The sequence below is a fragment of the Tachyglossus aculeatus genome, chromosome X5, assembly GCF_015852505.1.
Source record: "Tachyglossus aculeatus isolate mTacAcu1 chromosome X5, mTacAcu1.pri, whole genome shotgun sequence".
Classification (NCBI taxonomy): Eukaryota; Metazoa; Chordata; class Mammalia; order Monotremata; family Tachyglossidae; genus Tachyglossus; species Tachyglossus aculeatus.
Window position 1 is genome coordinate 11,871,929 of NC_052097.1, and position 24,635 is coordinate 11,896,563.

The 24,635-nt window shown below is 47.0% G+C and overlaps 1 protein-coding gene across 2 annotated transcripts in view; it reads right to left on the minus strand.

The window, feature by feature from the left end:
• The window catches only part of DNAJB14 (DnaJ heat shock protein family (Hsp40) member B14), a 67,608-nt gene that overhangs the window by 1,984 nt on the left and 40,989 nt on the right, over positions 1-24,635 (minus strand). Inside the window, exons 3-8 of one of the 2 annotated variants that reach the window (XM_038769348.1) lie at positions 24,486-24,631; positions 17,158-17,343; positions 14,591-14,688; positions 12,235-12,344; positions 6,601-6,773; positions 4,495-4,657 (exon numbers count right to left, since the gene is read on the minus strand). In XM_038769348.1, the coding sequence (XP_038625276.1) occupies positions 4,533-4,657; positions 6,601-6,773; positions 12,235-12,344; positions 14,591-14,688; positions 17,158-17,343; positions 24,486-24,631 (838 nt within the window). In that variant the 3' untranslated portion in view covers positions 4,495-4,532. Of the gene's footprint in view, positions 1-2,776; positions 4,658-6,600; positions 6,774-12,234; positions 12,345-14,590; positions 14,689-17,157; positions 17,344-24,485; positions 24,632-24,635 lie in introns of those variants that run through there. The other variant, XM_038769349.1, reaches the window with a different exon arrangement.

Here is a 24,635-nt window from a genome sequence, read left to right on the forward strand (position 1 = left end):
CAATGGAAAAATCCAGCGGGACTAGTTCTAGAGCAGCAGCATTGCAATCAACCTCCAAAAACAGCAGCCCGGCCTAGTGGATGGAGCACGGCCCTGGGCGTCAGAAAGACCTGGGTTCTAATTCCGGCTCCGCCACTTGTCTGCTGGGTGACTTTGGGCAGGTCGCTTCACTTCTTCACTTTTTAGACTGTGAGCCCACCGTTGGGTAGGGACTGTCTCTATATGTTGCCAACTTGTACTTCCCAAGCGCTTAGTACAGTGCTCTGCACACAGTAAGCGCTCAATAAATACGACTGAATGAATGAATGAGCCCCCTCCTTCCTCGCCCCCTCCCCATCCCCCCCGCCTTACCTCCTTCCCCTCCCCACAGCACCTGTATAAATGTATATATGTTTGTACGTATTTATTACTCTATTTATTTATTTTACTTGTACTTATTTATTCTATTTATTTTAATTTGTTAATATGTTTTGTTTTGTTCTCTGTCTCCCGCTTCTAGCCTGTGAGCCCGCTGTTGGGTAGGGACCGTCTCTATATGCTGCCAACTTGTAGGTCCCAAGCGCTTAGTACAGTGCTCTGCACACAGTAAGCACTCAATAAATACGATTGAATGAATGAATGAATGAATGAATAAATACGATTGATTGATTGATTCTCTGGGCCTCAGTTCCCTCGTCTGTCAAATGGGGATTTAAGACTGTGAGTCCCTTGTGGGACAGGGACTGTGTCCAACCTGATTAGCTTTTATCTACCCCAGAGCTTAGAACAGTGCTTGACACATGGTAAGCGCTTAATAAATACCATCGTTATTATAATTACGATTAAAATATGGTCCAATTAAGAAGGAGTCTAAGCAAAACGGTCTGCGGTCCAACGAATCAGTGCCCGTGAATCTCACATTTCTGCTCCATCAATAGCCGTTTCAGGGTGGCATCTGCATGACGGCAACTGAAGCAAGCTTACTTTTTGCCCGTAAAAGAAAAAGATTCAGCAACGTGTTTCCAAAAGAGAATTGAAAGGAGGAGGAATACAGTCAGGTCCCGATTTATGTCTGAGGTTTGAAAACCAAGTTCCTACAGGCTTGTCCACGGTCTGCCTGCTGAAAATAAAACCCTCAACCTCGTCACGGTGGGGGTCCCTATTTCCAACCGACTTGGCTATCCCGGCGAAGTAGGGGAGACTGGGGAGAAGCAGGGTGGCCTAGTGGAGAGAGCACAGGTCGGAGGACCTGGGTTCTAATCCCAGCTCTGCCACTTGTCTGCTGTGTGACCTGGGGTAAGTCACTTCACTTCTCTGGGCCTCAGTAATCATCTAAAAACAGGGATTAGAGTTCTAAGCCCCACGGGGGACAGGGCCATGACCCACCTGATTATCTTGTGCTTAGTACAGTGCCAGCACAGCGCAACTAAAAAAAAATAAAAATCAATTTTTAGGGAAGTACAGGGAGAGCCTGTCCCCATCAATAGATTCCCTAAGTCAAGCAAAACATTTTACAGCGTAGCAGCTCTTGAAAAGACTAAATGGGGTCGTTTGAGACGGTTTTCCTCAGCATTGTTCCCGAGTTCCCAGTTAAATCATCATCATCATCAATCGTATTTATTGAGCGCTTACTGTGTGCAGAGCACTGTCCTAAGCGCTTGGGAAGTACAAGTTGGTAACATACATTAAATAAGTTAAATAAGTTCTCTCTGCGCAATCGCGACCTCTGAGAAGTTTTGCGGAAACCTAGAAGATTAAAATAAGTTCCAGAGGGAAAACCATTAATAGTTACACAGCAGGTATTGTTCAAACACATCCTGGACACTGATGTGCTCACACACACAAACACAAAAGATCGGGAAACATCAAACTTCCGTTTCAAATGGGAGATTCAAAAAATCTCCCGCTTGTACCTGGTCAAGATGCCTCTAACTCGATCATTGATCTTGAACCAAGCTACTGTCCTTGAAGCTTTGGAGCAGTGTTTCCTAACAGCTTAGATAAATTACCTGACCCTCTTTCTCCAAACGTTTTCCCCAGCATTTTGCCAGATCCCGTAGACCTCACCAACCCATTTCAAATGGGAATGCTTCCAAGGAGAATCATTTATTCCCGTGTAGTGAACAGTTTACCATCTCAGTGTTTAAGGGGGAGAACAAGCTGCCTGGAAAGCGGGGGTTTGGTCCTTAGAAATATCACCCTTTCCAATTTCTCAGGCCCTCCAGGCTGTGAGCTCCTTAAGGGCAGGCATTGTGTCTATCTAATCTGCTGTACTGCGCTTAGTACAGTAAGCGCTCGATAAATACGATCGATCGCGAGACACGGAAGCTCAGAGCCCGTAAACACACCATTTCTACAGTGACCACATAAAAAACAGGGAACTTGGAATTTCTTTCCTAAATGTAAAGTGGAAGGCCTGGAAAGTCCGTTATTCATTCATTCAATTGTATGTATTGAGTGCTTACTGTGTGCAGAGCGCTTGGGAAGTACAAAAGTTTTGTGTTTGATCCCAAGTTAGATCCTAAGCTCTTTGAGAGGAGAGAATGGATCATTATATTATCCTCTACTTCTCGATTACCTAGTACAGTGCACAAACGACAGAGAGTATTTGGTAAAGGCTGCGGCTACTCCGCCGAATCGCTTCGATATATACCTTTGTTTTTCGGTATTTGGGAAGCACGATTTGAATAACTTCCCTCTGCTGTGTGACCCTGGGCAAGTCACTTTACTTCTTTGGGCCTCCATGACCTCATCATGGGGATTAAGATCGGGAGCCCCACGTGGGACATGGACTGTGTCTGACCTGACTGGCCCGTACCTACTCCAGCAGTCAGTACAGTGCCCGCCTGGGCACATAGTAAGCGTCTAACAGTTACCGTGATGCAAAAGCCAAAAGACGAGGAAAACGTGGCATCCTTTAAACTGGCTGCGTGGAATCAAAAATCTCCCTATTTAGGAACCCGACCACTTGGCTGCCTAACCACTTGGAAACTTTTTCTCCTGTGGGAATTTGATTATAACGGGATTATTTCTGGAGTCATATGGGAGAGGACCAAGAATAGGGAGACGTGCTCTCCCTGCCCATAGTGAAACTACTTAATGGGATTTCCCCAAAGTGTCTGTAAGTGTCTGCTGACTTGGCCCTCTGAATTCAATTCAATCTTTATCAATTGAGCGCTTACTGTGGGCAAAGCACTGTACACTAAGCGCTTGGGAGAGCACAATACATTCCCTGCCCATGACAAGCTTACAGTCTAGAGGGAGCCTACACTCTAGAAGACAAATTTCTCTCCACATTCTTCCTCTGGTCCTTTGACACCGGCAGGCTCATGCTATTGAGGGGTGAAGGGATTCAGCTCAGGGGTTTGCAGGATGGACTTTATTTAAATCTTCGATTCAATCTTGCTCTAAATTACCTTCTGACCGCAGACCTCCGCAATCCACCTGCAAGCACAGTGTCTGGCAACCGTGTTTGAAGGCGCATAGCTTAAATTTCAGCAGTAACATCTCTTACCACCCACTGGCAAAACAAATATTCATTGCCTTTTACGTAAGCGTGAGCACTAAAACGGAAGCCTACAGAGTTTAAAGACGAGAGGAAAAAAAACAAGCAAAATTAAAAAAAACCCAACAAATCTGGGTTCCCCTTTTCCTAATTTTAAATAGCTTGAAACCCGCTTACGCTCGGGCTATTTGAGGAGCTACTTTTCAGTTTTTGAGAAGTAAATTTTCAATATTCTAAACATCCGTCGTGGTTATATACTGCAAGTACTTTCAAGAGTATCTCCTGTCTGCCCAACAGTTTTCCGATCCCGTCTCTCGAGATCCCTAATTTTCCAAATCGTATTGCTTAGCAGTTCATAAAACTAAATGGCAAACTGATACTGTACACCAGTTCCACGTTCTTCCAACATGTACTGAGGAATGTTCACCGCCATACGTTCAAATGGTCAAGGTCCTCTATACGGGAAAAGTTCGAAGACTTCACACAAAATTAAACCGTTGGAAAAAAACAAAACACCTGTCATGATTTAAACTCCACCCGCTTGACATCCGAGGAGTAAAGTCCTATGATATTCATTCTATGTCTTTAGAGTGAAACTTCGGAGATTTTTAAATATAAAGTCTGTCACTTGTATGTACACAAAATGCTTTTTCTCCCCCCCATAAATATTTACACAACGGAAGAATTCCTAAGTCCGCAGACTGCTATAGTGTTTCTGCTGTAAACTTTCCAACTCAAACTAAGTCGCGGCTAAGTTGCTGGACCGAAACTAGGAGAAACTTAGGTGAAGAGGAAATCGGGACTTTTCGGCTTTCGACTCTGCACTAGGTGAGGGGGGCTGTTGAACGAAAGGGGTGCGCTTCGGCATGGATTTTAGACCTCAGCTAGTCAGCTTTCATCTTACTATCTGCTCTCTTTCCACCTCTCACGAGGAACTACATTTCTTTATTTACACGGAGAGAGACAGAGAGGGAAAGAAAGAGAAAGAAAAAGGGAGAGAGAGAGCGTACTGAAAGGGGTCGCACGGCGGGAATCGGCGTTTCTCCTCTCATCCTCCCCTGAAGATGCTCGTGAGCCGTTCTAGTTCTTTGCAGTTTTCCATGCTCAGGGAATCCGCTTTCTGTCGCAGCCGATCGTCGCGATAGACTTTGGCCGCGTACTGCATGTCTGTTTCTTGAAGACACGAGGATAACGCGGGGTGAGGGGGCGAAGCGGGACTTTAGTGAGCGTCATCCGTTTCTCGAGCCCCGTCCCCAACCCGACAGAGACCCCGACCGGACACGCCGTCTGTAAGGGCTGGGAGGGGGACTAATTGGCAGTCGGTCAATCAATCACCTGTACTTACTGAGCGCTTACTGTGTACACAGTATTGTACTAAGCGCTTGGGAGAGTAAAATACAACCGAGTTGACAGACCCGTTTTCCCACCTACAGGGAGCCTACGGCCTAGAAGGGGAATCAGACATTAAAAATAAATTACGAAGATGGACGTAAGTGCTGTGGGGCTGAGTGGGGGGGTGAATGATGGGTGCGAATTCAAGTTCAAGGGTGACACGGAAGGGACAGGGAAGAGGGGAAATGAGGGCTCAGTTGGCGAAGGCCTCTCGGAGGAGCTGGGATTTTAATAAGGCTTTGAAGGTGGGGAGAGTGGTGGTCTGTCGGCTATGAAGGGGGACGATGTTCTGGGCCAGAGGGAGGAGGTGGGCGAGGGGTCATATGTTGCCAACTTGTACCTCCCAAGCGCTTAGTACAGTGCTCTGCACACAGTAAGCGCTCAATAAATACGATTGATGATGACGATGAGGGGTCGCCATTTCCCTCACAGCCTGCTCCAGGCCCCATTAATAATTACGGTACGTGCCACGGCGCTGTTCTACGTGCTGGGGTAGATACACGTTAATCAGGTCGGACGCGGTCCCACATGGGGCTCACAGTCCGAGTAGGACAAAGAACAGGCATCGAATCCCATTTTACGGATGAGGAGACACTTTGTGAGGGGGGAAAACTTCTCCCTTCCGCCTGGTTTCGCTGACCTGAGGCACCGGGGCAAAGACTGAAACTCCAGGAAACCGATCTAGGATGTCTTCCCGCGGGCCCGCTGAGGTCACCCTTTCTCAAGTGACCGGAAGAAGCAGCGTGACCAAAGGGCTAGAACATGGGCCTGGGAGTAGGAGGGACCTGGGTTCTAATCCTGACTCCGCCGCTTGTCTGCTGGGTGACCTTGGACGAGTCACTTCCCTGGGCCTCGGTTATTTCAGCTGTAAAATGGGGATGAAGACTGTGAGCCCCATGAGGGACAGGGACTGTGTCCAACCTGTTGAGCTTCTATCTTCCCCAGTGCTTAGTACGGTGCCTGGCATCTAGTAAGCGATTAACAAATACCATTTTAAAAAAAACCCAAAAAACCCAGGTAAAATGAGGAGGGACCCTCTTCAGAAGGCTGAAACCGGGCCTTCTAATAATAATAATGATAATAATGATGGTATTTGTTAAGCGCTTACTATGTGCCAAGCACTGTTCTAAGCGCTGGAGTACAAACAAGGTAATCAGGTTGTCCCACCTGGGGCTCAAGGTCTTAATCCCCATTTTCCAGACGAGATAACTGAGGCACAGAGAAGTGAAGTGACTTGCCCAAAGTCACACAGCTGATAAGTGGAGCAGCCGGGATTAGAACCCATGACCTCTGACTCTTTCCACTAAGCCACGCTGCTTCTGAGCTGACGTTGGGCCACAGAGACCCTACAGACACTTTTGCGGAAATCCCATTAATAATAATGATAATAATGGCATTTATTAAGCGCTTACTATGTGCAAAGCACTGTTCTAAGCACTGGGGAGGTTACAAGGTGATCAGGTTGTCCCACGGGGGGCTCCCAGTCTTCATCCCCATTTTACAGATGAGGGAACTGAGGCCCAGAGAAGTGAAGCGACTTGCCCAAAGTCACCCAGCTGACAATTGGCGGAGCCGGGATTTGAACCCATGACCTCTGACTCCAAAACCCAGCCATTAAGGCATATCATTATGGGAAGGGAGCACAGAACAGTGCGCTGCACATAGTAAGCGCTCACTAAAGATGACTGTTTGATTGCTTGTTTTTTTTCATTTGGTTAACTTACTCTGCTGTCTTTCTTTCCAACAGTTATTCCGAATGTTAGTCAGATAATCCTCTTCCACACTCTTTTCAACTTTCTGTAGCGATGCTCCTTTGTATTCGCTTTTAAAGTCTTTGCTGACGTAATACACGACGCCCAAGTTGGCCGTCCGCATTTTAATGGTTTGTCCCGAACCGCTGTGTGGGGGGGAAAAAAAAGAGAGATACGTTCGACCTCCTCAGCGGAATTTAAGTGAGGTGGGTCACTCCATCAAAGTCTGTTAAAAATCGCCGTCAAACGGACTCTACGGTTTCAGATTCCACAACGTGTGTATCACCTTTCCAAAAACCAAATGACCCTTCTCTAACCGAGAACTCACCTCAGCCACTTACGGATGGAAAAGTACAAAAATCACCGTTTCACTGGGCGTGCTGAGTTATGTCTTCTTTGAGACGAATCAAGAAGCCTTTAAGATGCATTTGAAAAAGGACACAGTTTAGATTAAATTGATTTTTTAACCGGCCCATCTGGTGTGAAACGGATACAACGGGACTGGACAGACGGATTCTGTTTTCCCCACGAATAAGGTTAGTGGTGATAATATTACGTCGGCACAGGAAACGAATGCTTCTGCTCCAAGGTGGAGGCGGCCGGGAACGTCCCGAGGCGGCTTTCGGGACGGGGAGGAGAAGGGCTCCGGAGTGAAGGCCTCTAGGATGACGGGGGACCGGGGGGTGTCCTGTGGTAGCCCATTAGGGCGAGGGGGAGCGGGGAACTGTGTGGACGCGTGACGTCAAGTTGGCACGCGACCGCAAACAACACACCTCCGGGCCCGTTACAACTCAAGCCACCGGCTGCTTTGACGAGGGGTCTCTTCGGCGGGACACCCGTCGGGTGGGCTGAGCAGCAGCCTGGCCCAGTGGAAAGAGCACGGGGGGCCTGCCTTCTGTGTGACCGTGGGCAAGTCACTTCCCTTCCCACTCTCCTGGAAAATCGGGATCTAATCCCTGCTCTCCCTCCTATTTGGACGGTGAGAGCTCCTGCGGGGTGCCAGGGCCGTTTCTATCCTATCCTGAATCTACCCCAGTGCTTGATACGTAGTAATAATAATAACGATGGCATTTATTAAGCGCTTACTATGTGCCAAGCACTGTTCTAAGCGCTGGGATCTGGTTGTCCCACAGGGGGCTCAGAGTCTTCATCCCCATTTTACAGATGAGGGAACTGAGGCACAGAGAAGTTAAGTGACTTGCCCAAAGTCACACAGTTGACAATTGGCAGAGCCAGGACTTGAACTCATGACTTCTGACTCCAAAGCCCCTGCTCCTTCCACTGAGCCACGCTGCTTCTCTATATACTTGTGTATATATGTAATAATAATAATAATAACGATGGCATTTATTAAGCGCTTACTATGTGCAAAGCACTGTTCTAAGCGCTGGGGAGGTTACAAGGTGATCGGGTTGTCCCACGGGGGGCTCACAGTCTTCATCCCCATTTTACAGATGAGGGAACTGAGGCACAGAGAAGTGAAGTGACTTGTCCAAAGTCACACGGTTGACAATTGGCAGAGCCGGGACTTGAACTCATAACTTCTGACTCCAAAGCCCCTGCTCTTTCCACTGAGCCATGCCGCTTCTCTATATACTTGTGTATATATGTAATAATAATAATAACAACGATGGCATTTAGTAAGCGCTTACTATGTGCAAAGCACTGTTCTAAGCGCCGGGGAGGTTACAAGGTGATCGGGTTGTCCCACGGGGGGCTCACAGTCTTCATCCCCATTTTACAGATGAGGGAACTGAGGCACAGAAAAGTGAAGTGACTTGCCCAAAGTCACACGGTTGACAACTGGCAGAGCCGGGATTTGAACTCATGACCTCTGACTCCAAAGCCCCTGCCCTTTCCACTGAGCCATGCCGCTTCTCTATATACTTGTGTATATATGTAATAATAATAATAATAACGATGGCATTTATTAAGCGCTTACTATGTGCAAAGCACTGTTCTAAGCGCCGGGGAGGTTACAAGGTGATCAGGTTGTCCCACAGGGGGCTCACCGTCTTCATCCCCATTTTACAGATGAGGGAACTGAGGCACAGAGAAGTGAAGTGACTTGCCCAAAGTCACACGGTTGACAACTGGCAGAGCCGGAATTTGAACTCATGACCTCTGACTCCAAAGCCCCTGCTCTTTCCACAGAGCCATGCCGCTTCTCTATATACTTGTGTATATATGTACATAGTTATAATTCTATTTCTTTATATTAATGATGTGTATACATCCATAACTCTATTTAATAATAATAATAATAATAATAATGGCATTTATTAAGCGCTTACTATGTGCAAAGCACTGTTCTAAGCGCTGGGGAGTTTACAAGGTGATCAGGTTGTCCCATGGGGGGCTCACAGTCTTAATCCCCATTTTACAGATGAGGGAACTGAGGCCCAGAGAAGTGAAGTGACTTGCCCAAAGTCACACAGTTGACAATTGGCAGAGCCGGGATTTGAACTCATGACCTCTGACTCCAAAGCCCCTGCTCTTTCCACTGAGCCACGCTGCTTCTCTATATACTTGTGTATATATGTACATAGTTATAATTCTATTTCCTTATATTAATGATGTGTATACATCTATTAACTCTATATTGATGCTATCGATGCCTGTTTACTTGTTTTGATGTAGATAGCGCATAACAAATCCCATAACCTCTATTATTACTACCAACATTATATTATTATTATTATAACACAGTGATTGAGACTTTTGCCTTTATATTGAGATCTTACCTACACAACTAACATCTACCTGAAACGTGACGGCGAACATACTGCTTTGTAAAATCGGGCCTCCCACTCTGGTAATCGGTCTATAAAATGAATGAAAAGCCTACACCATACTAGAACAGACAGACAAAGGTCTCTCGGCCCTTTCCTGAGACAAATCTTATTATTTATAATTATAATATTATATATATTATATATAATAATAACGTTATTTTTGTATTATACTATTATTAATAATCTTATCATTACCCGAGCTGATTATTTCACTTTTTCATGGGGCCGAGGAGTTGTGTAGGACCAGGCGTCACCCGTACACGTAACGATCCATGGAGTTTACTTCACGTCCACTAACAATAATACTATAATAATATTATAACACTAATACTGTGTGCTCTGCACACAGTAAGGGCTCAATTAATACGACTGATTGATTGATTGATAATAACAATAATAATAGTAATAATACAAGTAACAAGTACAACGTGTACTTCCCAAGCGCTTAGTCCAGTGCTCTGCACACAGTAAGCACTCAATAAATACGATTGATCGATTGATTAATAATAGAGAAGCAGCATGGCCTAGTAGATAGAGCATGAGCCTGGGAGTAAGGAGCACCTGGGTTCTAATCCCGGCTCCACCACTTTTTCTATTTTAATGGCATTTATTAAGCGCTTACTTTGTGCAAAGCACTGTTCTAAGTGCCGGGGAGGTTACAAGGTGATCAGGTTGTCCCCCGTGGGGCTCACAGTCTTAATCCCCATTTTACAGGTGGGGGAACTGAGGCCCAGAGAAGTGAAGTGACTTGCCCAAAGTCACCCAGCTGACAAGCGGCGGAGCCGGGATTTGAACCCATGACCTCTGACTCCCAAGCCCGGGCTCTTGCCACTGAGCCACGCTGCTTCTCGGCGCTGGAGCAAACACAAGATAATTAAGTCACACGAGGGGCTTACAGTCGAAGTAAGAAGAAAAGGTACTGAATTTCCACGTCTAGATGAGGGAACTGAGGCACAGAGATGTTAAGCGACTTGCCCAAGGTCACAGAGCAGGCTTTGGTAGTGATAGCTGCACCATTCCTAACCCCACAGCGCTTCTGTACAAATCTTTAAATTACTGGAGTCAGAGGTCATGGGTTCAAACCCCGCCTCCGCCAACTGTCAGATGTGTGGCCTTGGGCAAGTCACTTGACTTCTCTGAGCCTCAGTTGCCTCATCTGTAAAATGGGGTTTAAGACTGTGAGCCCCCCATGGGACAACCTGATCACCTTGTATCCCCCTCCAGCGCTTGGAACAGTGCTTTGCACATAGTAAGCGCTTAACAAATGCCATTATTATTACTATTATTATTATTATTATGTGTGACTTCGGGCAAGTCACTTGACTTCTCTGTGCCTCGGTTACCGCATCTGGAAAATGGGGATGAAGACCGTGAGCCCCCCGTGGGATAACCTGATCACCTTGTAACCTCCCCAGCACTTAGAACAGTGCTTCGCATATAGTAAGCACTTCATAAATGCTATCATCATCATCAATCGTATTTATTGAGCGCTTACTGTGTGCAGAGCACTGTACTAAGCGCTTGGGAAGTCCAAGTTGGCAACATACAGAGACGGTCCTTACCCAACAGTGGGCTCACAGTCTAAAAGGGGGAGACAGAGAACAAAACCAAACATACTAACAAAACAGAATAAATAGAATAGATATGTACAAGTAAAATAAAATAATAATAATAATTCATCATGAATTATTCATATCAATGTCTGTCTCCCCCTCTGGACTGTAAGCTCATTTTGGGCAGGGAGCCTCTGTGAATTCTGTTCGATTGTACTCTCCCAAGCGCTACAACAGTGCTCTGCCCCTGATAAGTGCTCAATAAATACCACTGACTGTTTGCTTGATTCCAAGTGGCAGAGCCAGGATTAGAACCCAAGTCCTCTGATTTCCAGGCTTGTTCTCTTTCCACTAGGCCTCGCCGCTTCCCCTCTGCCCCTTCGCTCATCCAAGCGGGAGGGGAAAAAAGGAACAAGGGAAGAGAAAGTCACACACAAAGTGGATTTTAGACTGTGAGCCCACTATTGGGTAGGGACTGTCTCTATATGTTGCCAAATTGTACCTCCCAAGCGCTTAGTACAGTGCTCTGCACACAGTAAGCGCTCAATAAACACGATTGATGATGAGAGAAAACGTCTCTCGCCCAACTGGGGCCAGGCGAACACGCCCAGGATGCTTTGGGGAGATATTCTGCGATATTAGACGGCGAGCCCGCTGTTGGGTAGGGACCGTCTCTCTATGTTGCCAACTTGGACTTCCCAAGCGCTTAGTCCAGTGCTCTGCACACAGTAAGCGCTCAATAAATACGATCGAATGAATGAATGAAATTCCAACCCGCCCCAGCCTGCCGAATAAATCCTCGGAGGGGCCGTCGGCACGGGGTGAGACGGGCAGCCCCCGAAATGGAATCATCATCATCAATCGTATTTATTGAGCGCTTATTTATTGAGCCCGTGCCGAAGCTCGGGGAAATCCAGCGAACTCCTGCCAAGTCACGCTGTTCCACCAGTTTGTGCTGATTTGAGGCCCGGGAGAAGCCAGGCTGGGAAAGTCGGCTCGAGAAGGGAAATGAAGAGCACCGAAAAGGGCTTTGCGGCGGTGAAATCGGGAAGCAATGTGACCTCGGCCGAACGCTTCCCTCCTCTCTCCGTGCCTCAGTTCCCTCAAGTTCGCATCCAACCCCGTTCTCCCTCCGACACGTAGGACCGTCCGCGGCCTAACTGAGCTTGTTTCTATCCCGCCGAGGACGACGGAGGTTGACGTTCGGTACGGGCTTCGCGAATATCCACAGAGAGAAACCAAGCCGAAAAGGTACTCACGATCGGGGATATAAAGAATAAGGAGGATTAGAGACCATCAGCTGGCTCAACAGAGAGACGAGGATCAACACGATAATGGGCAGCAACTGGATGAACGCCGAGAAGCCTCCCTGTGGGAAAGAAGAAGAGAGGGTACGGCCCTGTCGCCCATCTCCTTGGCCCGTTCCCGATTAGCGGCGGTCCCATCCGAGCGCGGGAGCGGGAGGGAGAGCCGGAGGTGGCCCGTCCCTCTGGGCGACCGAGGGTCCCGGGGGCTGGGGTGACCCTCAAAAACATAACCACTCTCCCCACCTTCAAAGCTCCCCTAAAGCCCCGAAGAGGTCTTCCCTAAGTCCTCATTGCCTCTCCTCCCACTCCCGTCTGCGTCGCTTATGTCCTCAGATCTCTACCCTTTAAGCCGTCATAGTCATGAAGTCCACGTCTCTAGACTGAAAGCCCACTGCGGAAAGAATCGTCTCTCTTTACTGCTGTACTGTACTTTCCAAGTGCTTAGTACAGTGCTCTCCACACAGTAAGCGCTCAATAAATACAACTGAATGAACGAATATCTAATTTAGTCTCATGTCCTTCTCTCCCTCTAGACTGTAAGCTCCTTGTGGGCAGGGAACGTATCTACCCATCTGCACATAGGAAGCGCTCAATAAATAGCACTGATTGATTGGTTGGCTGCCTATCTCTGTTCCCTTCTTCCCACTTCAACTCTTAGCTTGTGAGCCCCGCTAAGAGACATTATGGACGGGCTGTGTATTCGCTCCCAGCACTTAGTACACAGTGCTCTGCACACAGTAAGCGCTTAATAAACACTATCGCTACTACCAGCAAAGTGCTGGCCGTGGGCGTCGCAGAGGATTTGTGTTTCACGTGGGGAGATGGGCCGCCTTCACCGCTTCCTCGCCCAACTGCGGCCAGGCGAACACGCCCAGGATGCTTTGGGGAGATATTCTGCGATATTAGACCGCTGTCGGGTAGGGACCGCCTCTATATGTTGCCAACTTGGACTTCCCAAGCGCTTAGTACAGTGCTCTGCACACAGTAAGCGCTCAATAAATACGATCGAATGAATGAATGAAATTCCGACCCGCTCCAGACTGCCGAATAAATCCTCGGAGGGGCCGTCGGCACGTGTGGGTGAGACGGGCGGCCCCCGAAATGGAATCTACCTCCTTCCCGGTGGATCATCATCCCCCACCTTACCTCCTTCCCTTCCCCACAGCACCTGTATATATGTATATATGTTTGTACATATTTATTACTCTATCTATTTATTTATTTTACTTGTACATATCTATCCTATTTATTTTATTTTGTTAGTATGTTTGGTTTTGTTCTCTGTCTCCCCCTTTTAGACTGTGAGCCCACTGTCGGGTAGGGACTGTCTCTATATGTTGCCAATTTGTACTTCCCAAGCGCTTAGTACAGTGCTCTGCACATAGTAAGCGCTCAATAAATGCGATTGATGATGATGATCAAACCGAACGAACGCTGGCCCCCGGGGGCTCCTTTTATTTCTAGGGGCCGTTTCTCAGAGCCTTGGAAACCGGGACGACCCGGACGTGGCTCGGCGGGGACGGACGGCAAAACGGAGCCGGGTCGCACTTCCTCCCGGGAGACGCGCGGGTCATCCGCGTGTCCCTGTTCCAAGGGCTCCTTTGGGAAGTTGGAGGGTGCGGTTCCTATCCGGGGGGAGCCCGCGGCGGGTCAGGGAAATGGCACGGGCTCCGGGAAATCTCCGGCACTTCAACACCCGGGTGGCTCCGACGGCCAGGGCCTCACGCTGCACGTTGAAGGCCATTTCCAGTTGGAGGAATTGTCCTTTCCGATTGCGAATAAACACTGGCCCTGCTTACTGGGGCAGGGCGGTCTACTGGGCGCTGAGGAGGACGATGAGAAAAATATACGGAGAGATGGGGAAGAGGAAGAAAGAGGAAGAGAGAAGGCGAGTGTGTGTGCGTACACAAAGAACTAGGGCCCTGCTGTTAAGGAGTTAATTGGGGAGCCAAGTGGAAGTAAAAATGGCAAAAACAGAACTCAAGGTGTGTGTTTGTGTGTGTATACACAGGATAAGCGCTTAGTACAGCGCTCTGCACACTGTAAGCGCTCAATAAATACGATTGATTGATTGATTGATGTGTGCAACTCAACTGGGGAGCCGGGTAAACTTCCAAGCGCTTACTTGCACACAGTAAGTGCTCAGTAAATACAATCGAATCATCATCATCATCAATCGTATTTATTGAGCGCTTACTATGTGCAGAGCACTGTACTAAGCGCTTGGGAAGTACAAATTGGCAACATATAGAGACAGTCCCTAAACGGCAGAAATGGAGGCCGGGGTGGAGAGAGAGCGGTTACATACGTCGCCTCTTTCTTCTTCTCTTTCGTGCCCGCTGTGTCGGTGCTGCTGCTGTTGCTGACTGTAGCCGGCTCGCCCGTTGGAGAAGGAATGGACGCTGCCTGCGGGAGAACCAACCGGACAGCGGAAAGATCAGTCTGGAAGCAGAAAGTCTCCAAAGAGGCAGTTAAAGACGCCGCGGGCTTGCGATCCGGAATATCTGCAGTCACTGCTCCGACCGTTCGGTTCTCGGTAGGGGTCATTCCGCTTTTCAAACGTATATTAAAACAATGTGACCCCATTTTGAGAGAGTTAGGCTTCTGAACACGTTCCCCTGCTTAACCGTCAGCGGCGCGGCCTAGGGAAAACAGCACAGGCCTGAGAGCCAGGAGACGGGGCTTCCGATACCGGCTCCTCCGCTTGTCTGCTGTGTGACCTTGGGAAAGTCACTTCACTGGGCCTCAGTTCCCCCATCTGTAAAATGGGGATTCAATACCGGCTATTCATCCCCCTTTAGACTGCTAGCCTCATTCAGTGGGGTGAGGATCTCGTCTGATCTGACTGCATAACAGAAGCAGCAGAGGCCTGGGAATCAGAAGGACCTGGGTTCTAATCCCAGCTGTGCCACTTGTCTGCTGTGTGACCTTGGGCAAGTCACTTTTCTGAGCCTCGGTTACTGCATCTGCAAAATGGGATTAAGACTGTGAGATTTCTGTGGTACAGGGACTGTGTCCAACCTGATTAGCTTCTAAGCCAGAGCTTAGAACAGTGCCTGGCACATAGTAAGTGCTTAACAAATATCCCAATTATTATTATTCTATAATATATTATAATAATATATTATTATTCTCCCTTCTACTTAGACTGCGATCTCCATGAGGGACAGGGACTGTGTCCAACCTGATTAGCTTCTAAGCCAGAGCTTAGAACAGTGCCTGGCACATAGTAAGTGCTTAACAAATATCCCAATTATTATTATTCTATAATATATTATAATAATATATTATTATTCTCCCTTCTACTTAGACTGCGATCTCCATGAGGGACAGGGACTGTGTCCAACCTGATTAGCTTCTAAGCCAGAGCTTAGAACAGTGCCTGGCACATAGTAAGTGCTTAACAAATATCCCAATTATTATTATTCTATAATATATTATAATAATATATTATTATTCTCCCTTCTACTTAGACTGCGATCTCCATGAGGGACAGGGACTGTGTCCAACCTGATTAGCTTCTAAGCCAGAGCTTAGAACAGTGCCTGGCACATAGTAAGTGCTTAACAAATATCCCAATTATTATTATTCTATAATATATTATAATAATATATTATTATTCTCCCTTCTACTTAGACTGCGATCTCCATGAGGGACAGGGACTGTGTCCAACCTGATTAGCTTCTAAGCCAGAGCTTAGAACAGTGCCTGGCACATAGTAAGTGCTTAACAAATATCCCAATTATTATTATTCTATAATATATTATAATAATATATTATTATTCTCCCTTCTACTTAGACTGCGATCTCCATGAGGGACAGGGACTGTGTCCAACCTGATTAGCTTCTAAGCCAGAGCTTAGAACAGTGCCTGGCACATAGTAAGTGCTTAACAAATATCCCAATTATTATTATTCTATAATATATTATAATAATATATTATTATTCTCCCTTCTACTTAGACTGCGATCTCCATGAGGGACAGGGACTGCGTCCAACCTGATTATCCTACATCTAACCCGTCGCTTCCTCCACGGCGCTTGGTACAAAGTAAGCCCTGACCAACTATCACAATGATTATTGCCCCTTTCTGGAAAAGACTGAGTCACGTAGATTGGCAGACGCAGACCGCATGGAAAGCTCACGAGCGGTTTCGGTTGTGGTTCTTGCCTTAACCCGGTTCCTTTTTTCTGGCTCGGGGGAGAGGGGCCAGGCTTAGCATCCCGAAGCCTGGGGCAGTTAACGGAAATTTCTGGAAGCTCTTGCAGGGCGCTGCCCCTCAGGAGAACAAGGGGAGGGTGGACTGTTTGGGGGGACGTCCTCAGAGATGTTTATTGTTCGTTCCCAGGGCCTTGGTTCGGCAAAAAGGTTGGTGCGTGTCTCCCCGGCTGGATTGGAAGCGGCTTGACGTCAGGGATCATGTACTTTCCCAAGCGCTTCGTACAGTGCTGTGCACGCGGCAAGCCCCCAATGAACACCACTGGTTGGGAGGTGCTCGACTCCCGCTCTCCGTGTCCCACGGCTGTTCTCAGACGCCCCGTCCCCTCGCCCACCGGGTGCCCGATGGGCACGATTTGGTGTCCGATCCATGCTCCCTCCAAAGTGCCAACCCCGCCGATCCCACCCGGAAAACTCCGCTCTGAGGACAGACTAGAATATCTTCCAGGCAGCAAGAAAAAACCTTTTCTGTATTTGGTTCTCCTCCGCGGACGCCTGCTTTAGAGGGTCTCAGCGGGGCTGGTCGTCTGTTGGTTGCTGTATTGTCCTCTCCCAAGCGCTCGGCGCTCAGTAAGCGGCCGAATGAACTGCCTTAATCGGAGTTGGGCGTCCCCGCGGGCAAACGTGCCGGGGCTCGAACGGGGTGGGGTACGGTACCTGAGGGAAATCCGCCGCCGAAAAATATGTTGAACAAGTCTTCCGGAGTTATGTCGGCTTCGCAGCCCCTGTGGAAATTAAATCTCCCGTTGTTCGGGTGGCTGCAGGCCGGCTCCTCGCTGCCCGTCAGGTCGTACTGCTTTCGTTTTTCCGGATTGCTTAGGACGCCGTAAGCGTTGCCGATCTCTGAAACGTTTTAAGGAGCAGCAGGTGAGTCTGCCGCCGCAGCTCTGAAGAGTCGCTCTCTAATCTCGGGCCTCCCGCTTGGAAAGCGACTTAAGCTCTCGCAACTAGTGAAATCGGTAGCGGGAGGCCGTGCTCGGGAGTCCGGGCTGCATCGCAGGCCTGCTGTGTGACCTTGGGCATGTCACTTACCTGCCCTCTCTGGGCCTCAGTTTCCTCATCTGCAAAACGGAGATCAGACACCCATTCTCCCTCCCCCTTAGACTGGCTCGCTCATTCACTCGCTCATTCAGTCGTATTTGCTGAGCGCTTACCGTGCGCACAGCACTGTACTAAGCACTTGGGAGAGGACAATACCACAACGAACGGACACATTCCTGCCCACGATGGGTTAGGGAGCGTGCCCCACCTGATTATCATTTATTTACCTCAATGCTTAGCATTCACGGATACGCCATTGATCGTCACGATTGCTGATAGTTACTGCCCACAGAATCCCAAATAGAAGATCACGCTCTAAAGGCCAGGGCCCTGAACTTTCATCCTCTCCCAAAAACACCAACAGGATGAGCTTCTTTGGAGGTGGAGAATATTCCCGAAAGCTGACGGAAAATCCGTCACCGTGCTGATGTTACTTTGTCTCGTTCTACGGTTATTTGGTAAGTTCGATTTATTCTGTTAAGGATGTGCATATAGCTTTAATTCAATCAATCAATCAATCAATCGTATTTATTGAGCGCTTGCTGTGTGCAAAGCACTGTACTAAGCGCTTGGGAAGTACAAGTTGGCAACATATAATAATTCTATTTGTTCTGACGATTTTGACACTTCTCTACGTGTTTGGTTTTGTTGTCTGTCTCTCCCTTCTCGACTGTGAGCCCGTTGTCAGGTAGGGACCGTCTCTATCTGTTGCCGACTTGTACTTCCCAAGCGCTTAGTCCGGCGCTCTGCACACAAAAAGCGCTCAATAAATCATCATCATCATCATCAATCGTATTTATTGAGCGCTTCCTATGTGCAGAGCACTGTACTAAGCGCTTGGGAAGTCCAAATTGGCAACATATAGAGACAGTCCCTACCCAACAGTGGGCTCACAGTCTAAAAGGGGGAGACAGAGAACAAAACCAAACATACTAACAAAATAAAATAAAAAGAATAGATATGTACAAGTAAAATAGAGTAATAAATATCATCATCATCATCATCATCAATCGTATTTATTGAGAGCTTACTATGTGCAGAGCACTGTACTAAGCGCTTGGGAAGTACAAATTGGCAACATATAGAGACAGTCCCTACCCAACAGTGGGCTCACAGTCTAAAAGGGGGAGACAGAGAACAAAACCAAACATACTAACAAAATAAAATAAAAAGAATAGATATGTACAAGTAAAATAGAGTAATAAATATCATCATCATCATCATCATCGATCGTATTTATTGAGCGCTTACTATGTGCAGAGCACTGTACTAAGCGCTTCGGAAGTACAAACTGGCAACATATAGAGACAGTCCCTACCCAACAGTGGGCTCATAGTCTAAAAGGGGGAGACAGAGAACAAAACCAAACATACTAACAAAATAAAATAAAAAGAATAAATAAGTACAAGTAAAATAAATAGAGTAATAAATATCATCACCATCATCATCATCAATCGTATTTATTGAGCGCTTACTATGTGCAGAGCACTGTACTAAGCGCTTGGGAAGTACAAATTGGCAACATATAGAGACAGTCCCTACCCAACAGTGGGCTCACAGTCTAAAAGGGGGAGACAGAGAACAAAACCAAACATACTAACAAAATAAAATAAAAAGAATAGATACGTACAAGTAAAATAGAGTAATAAATATCATCATCATCATCATCATCAATCGTATTTATTGAGCGCTTACTATGTGCAGAGCACTGTACTAAGCGCTTGGGAAGTACAAATTGGCAACATATAGAGACAGTCCCTACCCAACAGTGGGCTCACAGTCTAAAAGGGGGAGACAGAGAACAAAACCAAACATACTAACAAAATAAAATAAAAAGAATAGATATGTACAAGTAAAATAGAGTAATAAATATCATCATCATCATCAATCGCATTTATTGAGCGCTTACTATGTGCAGAGCACTGTACTAAGCGCTTGGGAAGTACAAATTGGCAACATATAGAGACAGTCCCTACCCAACAGTGGGCTCACAGTCTAAAAGGGGGAGACAGAGAACAAAACCAAACATACTAACAAAATCAAATAAATAGAATAGATATGTACAAGTAAAATAAATAAATAAATAGAGTAATAAATATGTACAAACATATATACATATATACAGGTGTAATAAATACGACTAAATGAATAGGTGCCAGGCACCACGCTAAGTGCTAGGGCTACGTACAACCTAATCAGGTATAAATAAATAAATAGAGTAATAAATATGTACAAACATATATACATATATACAGGTGTGATAAATACGACTGAATGAATGGGTGCCAGGCACCACGCTAAGTGCTAGGGCTACGTACAACCTAATCAGGTATAAATAAATAAATAAATAGAGTAATAAATATGTACAAACATATATACATATATACAGGTGTAATAAATACGACTGAATGAATAGGTGCCAGGCACCACGCTAAGTGCTAGGGCTACGTACAACCTAATCAGGTATAAATCAATAAATAAATAGAGTAATAAATATGTACAAACATATATACATATATACAGGTGTAATAAATACGACTGAATGAATAGGTGCCAGGCACCACGCTAAGTGCTAGGGCTACGTACAACCTAATCAGGTATAAATAAATAAATAAATAGAGTAATAAATATGTACAAACATATATACATATATACAGGTGTAATAAATACGACTAAATGAATAGGTGCCAGGCACCACGCTAAGTGCTAGGGCTACGTACAACCTAATTAGGTTCGACAAAGTCCAAACCCCTGCCGGGGCTCGCGGCTTTAATCCCCATTCTATAGATGAGGGCACTGAGGCACGGGAAAACGAAGTGAAGCGCCCAAGGCCGCACAGCGGACAAGTGGAGGAGCCAGGATTAGAACCCGGGTCCTCTGCCTCGCAGGCTCGTGCTCTCTTTTTCCACTAGGCCACGGGGCGTCAGTCGGGAAGGTGGCTGAGTGAGGGCTCGATTTATCAGGCAACGGTGCCCAAAATGGGTCACATCATGGACAAAAACCAAATGCAAACAAAATACGAAGCCGCTACACGGGGCGAAAAGAAACCCTCAAGGCGTCGCAGCCGGCTGTCTTAATTACTGGCAAAGTAGTAGTCGTAATTAGGGTATTTGTTAAGCGCTTACTATGTGCCGGGCACTGGGGCGGATACGAGCAAATGGGTCCGGACACAACCCTGCCCCAGTCTCAACCCCCATTTTACAGGTGAAGTAACCGAGGCCCAAAGAAGCGAAGCGACTTGCCCAGCGTCACCCGGCGGACGAGTGGCGGGGCCGGGATTAGAACCCATGACCTTCTGACTCCCGCGCCTGGGCTCGATCCACTGAGTCACGCTTCTCGCCTTAGAGTCCATTAACCCTCCGCTTCCTTGGGTTGGAGGGAGAGGCTTAGATTGTGCGGGAGAAATCTGCTGCTCCGGTGGTCCTACTAGCCCCGGGGCTGGGTGATAGGGGTAGAACGATTGTTTACACCATCCTCTTTTGTTTTATATATATTTACATACTTATTACTCTATTTATTTATTTTACTAGTACATATCTATTCTATTTATTTTATTTTGTTAGTATGTTTGTTCTCCGTCTCCCCCTTTTCGACTGTGGGGTAGGGACTGTCTCTAGATGTTGCCAACTTGGACTTCCCAAGCGCTTAGTACAGTGCTCTGCACACAGTAAGCGCTCAATAAATACGATTGATTGATTGATTGATTAATTGGAATTTTCTAAGGCCTTACTGTGTGCCAGGCACTGCACTAAGCGCTGGGATAAATATGAGACAAATCAGGTTTATATTTACATGATATTAATGTCCACCTCCCGCTCTAGACTGTAAGCTCGCTGTGGGCAGGGAATGGATCTGTTTATTGTTATACTGAACACTTCCAAGTGCTTAGTCCAGCGCTTAGAACAGTGCTTTGCACATAGTAAGCACTTAACAAATGCCAATTATTATTATTAGTAGTAGTAGTAGTAGTAGTACAGTGCTCTGCATACTCTGCACTGCTTAATAAATACGAATGAATGAATGGAGAGTAGGGCGAGCGTGGGGCTGGACCAAAGAACTGGGTTCTAATCCTGGCTCCACCGCTTGTCCGCTGGGGGATCTTGGTTAAGTCACTTCATTTCTCCGTGCCTCAGTTCCCTCACCTGTAAAATGGGGATTAAGACTGGGAATCCCACGTGGGACAAGGACGGCGTCCAACCCGATTAGCTGGTATCTACCCCAGCGCTTAGTACAGTGTTTGGCACATAGTAAACTGGGAGCGTATACCGTAAATACAAAAACAAAACCAACCAAAAAAACCCAAGAAATGGATTTAGTGGGAAAGAACCGGGATGATGGGATAGAGCAAGGTGGAATGAGTACGGTGGGATGAAGAGAAGCAGCACGGCGTAACGGAGAGAGTACGGGCCTGGGAAGAAGAAAGTCATGGGTTCTAATCCCGGCTCTGCCACTTGTCTGCTGTGTGACCTTGGGTATGCCACTTCACTTCTCTGGGCCTCAGTTACCTCATCTGAAAAATGGGGTTTGAGACTGTAAGCCTACGTGGGACAGGGACTGTGTCCAGCCCGATTTGCTTGTACCCGCCCAAATGCTCAGTACAGTGCCCGGCACATAGTAAGCGCTTAACTAATACCACATTTATTCATTTTTATTATTACTTAGGCTGTGAGCCCCATGCAGGACAGGGACTGCGTCCAACCTAATTCACTCGTCCCTACCCCAAAGCCTAGAACCGTGTTTGACACAAAGTGCATAAATACCTTCAAAAATTTGCTTCCGACCTAAACATGAAAAAATGATACGCAAAAAAATAGACAAATGCAGATAAAGGCAAGGTGAGAGGATAAACACATCCATTTATTTCTTTTATTTTGTTAATATGTTTTGTTGTCTGTCTCCCCCTTCTAGACTGTAAGCCCGCTGCTGGGTAGGGACCGTCCCTATATGTTGCTAACCTGTACTTCCCAAGCGCTCAGTACAGTGCTCTGCACACAGTAAGCGCTCAATAAATACGATTGAATGACTGAATCCGGAGTGGTCTCCGGAATCTGAGGAGGGTGTGTTAAAATTGGCTCAAGTCCACAGGCCAGCTTGTTGGCTCGACACAAAACCTGCTGGTAATTTACCAGCCTACAGAATTTAGGATCACTTAAAAGATTGAAGCCTTGGAAGGGGGGATTATTAACCTAAGAAAAATAATTAGGGGTCAAAGGACCCTACTAATTTAAGCTGAGGTCAAAATTACTCCTCAATTCTCGTGCCGCCAAACTGCACTTCTCTCTGTTTCTGGCTGCCCAAAGTAATGACCACCGAAACTAAAAAGGCTAATGCCTTGTCTGCCCATTTCCAATAGTAATAATGATCATCATCATCATCAATCGTATTTATTGAGCGCTTACTATGTGCAGAGCACTGTACTAAGCGCTTGGGAAGTACAAATTGGCAACACACAGAGACAGTCCCTACCCAACAGTGGGCCCACAGTCTGAAAGGGGGAGACAGAGAACTAAACCAAACATACTAACAAAATAAAATAAATAGATGCCCGGAATACCCCTCTCCCCGACCTTCAAAACTTGATTGGGGTCACACCTCCTCCAAGAAGCCCGCCCTGATTAAGCCCTCCTTTCCTGGCTCCCTCTCCCTTCTGTGTCGTCTTTTGCCCCTGGGATCCGTGACCTTTCGCAACCCCCGATCCTTACAGCACTTATATACATACTCAAATTCATTTATTTAGAATTAAAGTGAGCTCCCTGCGGGGAGAGAACACGTCTGGTCTGCCGACTCTATTCTGTATGTCCTCTCCCAGGCGTTCAGTACAGTGCTCTGTAGGCGCTCAGTAAGCACCACTGATGATGATAATGACCCATTGCCCCGTTCAAAGGACTTTATGCTCTCCCAGGCGCTTAGACCACTGCTCAGCCACAGCGCAAGAAATATCACTAATGGAATCAATTAATGGTATTTATTGAGCGCTAACTGTGTGCTAAGCAATCAGGAATCACTGGCTGGGGTAGACAGGCCCCAAAATATTCACCCTGAGGGGAATCGGAATAACTGAGGGTGCGGCTGGAAACACAAACACACACAAACACACACTCATTCAATCGTATTTATTGAGCGCTGTGTGCAGAGCACTGTACTAAGCGCTTAGAGGAGCGCAATAAACAGACACATTCCCTGCCCACGATGAGCTGACAGTCTACATACACACACACACACACACACACACACACACACACGCACGCTGAGGAAGGGTAGAGCAGCGTGGCTTAGTGTTAAGAGCCTGGGCTTGATGAGGATGGTATTTGTTAAGCGCTTACTATGTGCGAAGCACTGTTGTAAGCGCTGGGGGGGGGGGTTACAAGGTGATCAGGTTGTCCCCCGGGGGGGCTCACAGTCTTCATCCTCATTTTCCAGAAGAGGGAACTGAGGCCCAGAGAAGTGAAGCGGCTTGCCCAAAGTCACACAGCTGGCGAGTGGCGGAGCCGGGATTCGAACCCATGACCTCCGACCCCCAAGCCCGGGCGCTTTCCACTGAGCCACGCTGCTTCTCTGCTGCTGCTTCTAATAGTTACTTAAGGCTCAATGGAAAGAGCCCGGGCTTGGGAGTCGGAGGTCATGGGTTCGAAACGCGGCTCCGCCGACTGTCAGCTGTGTGACTTTGGGCAAGTCACTTCTCTGTGCCTCAGTTACCTCACCTGTAAAATGGGGATGAAGACTGTGAGCCCCAAGTGGGACAACCTGATCACCTTGTGTCCTCCCCCGCGCTTAGAACAGGGCTTTGCACGTAGTAAGCGCTTAACCAATGCCGTCATTACCACACCAGGGAAATTTAAGGCTCTGATTCAGAAAGAAGACGGCGTATTCTGAAACGGGCTCTCTGTCAAAGAGGAGAGCCGTGTATGGGGCTTTTTAAAAAATAAAAAATAAATGTACTTTACTTTTAAAAGCGTCTGTTGCTCCAGGGGCGTGGTTTTTGTCCGGATGAAATTTCAGAGCCAGTTTTCTATAGGCTTTCTTCAAGTCTTCATCGCCAGCATCTTTGGGGACTCCAAGGACTTCGTAGTAATTTTTACATCTGTTTATGCTGT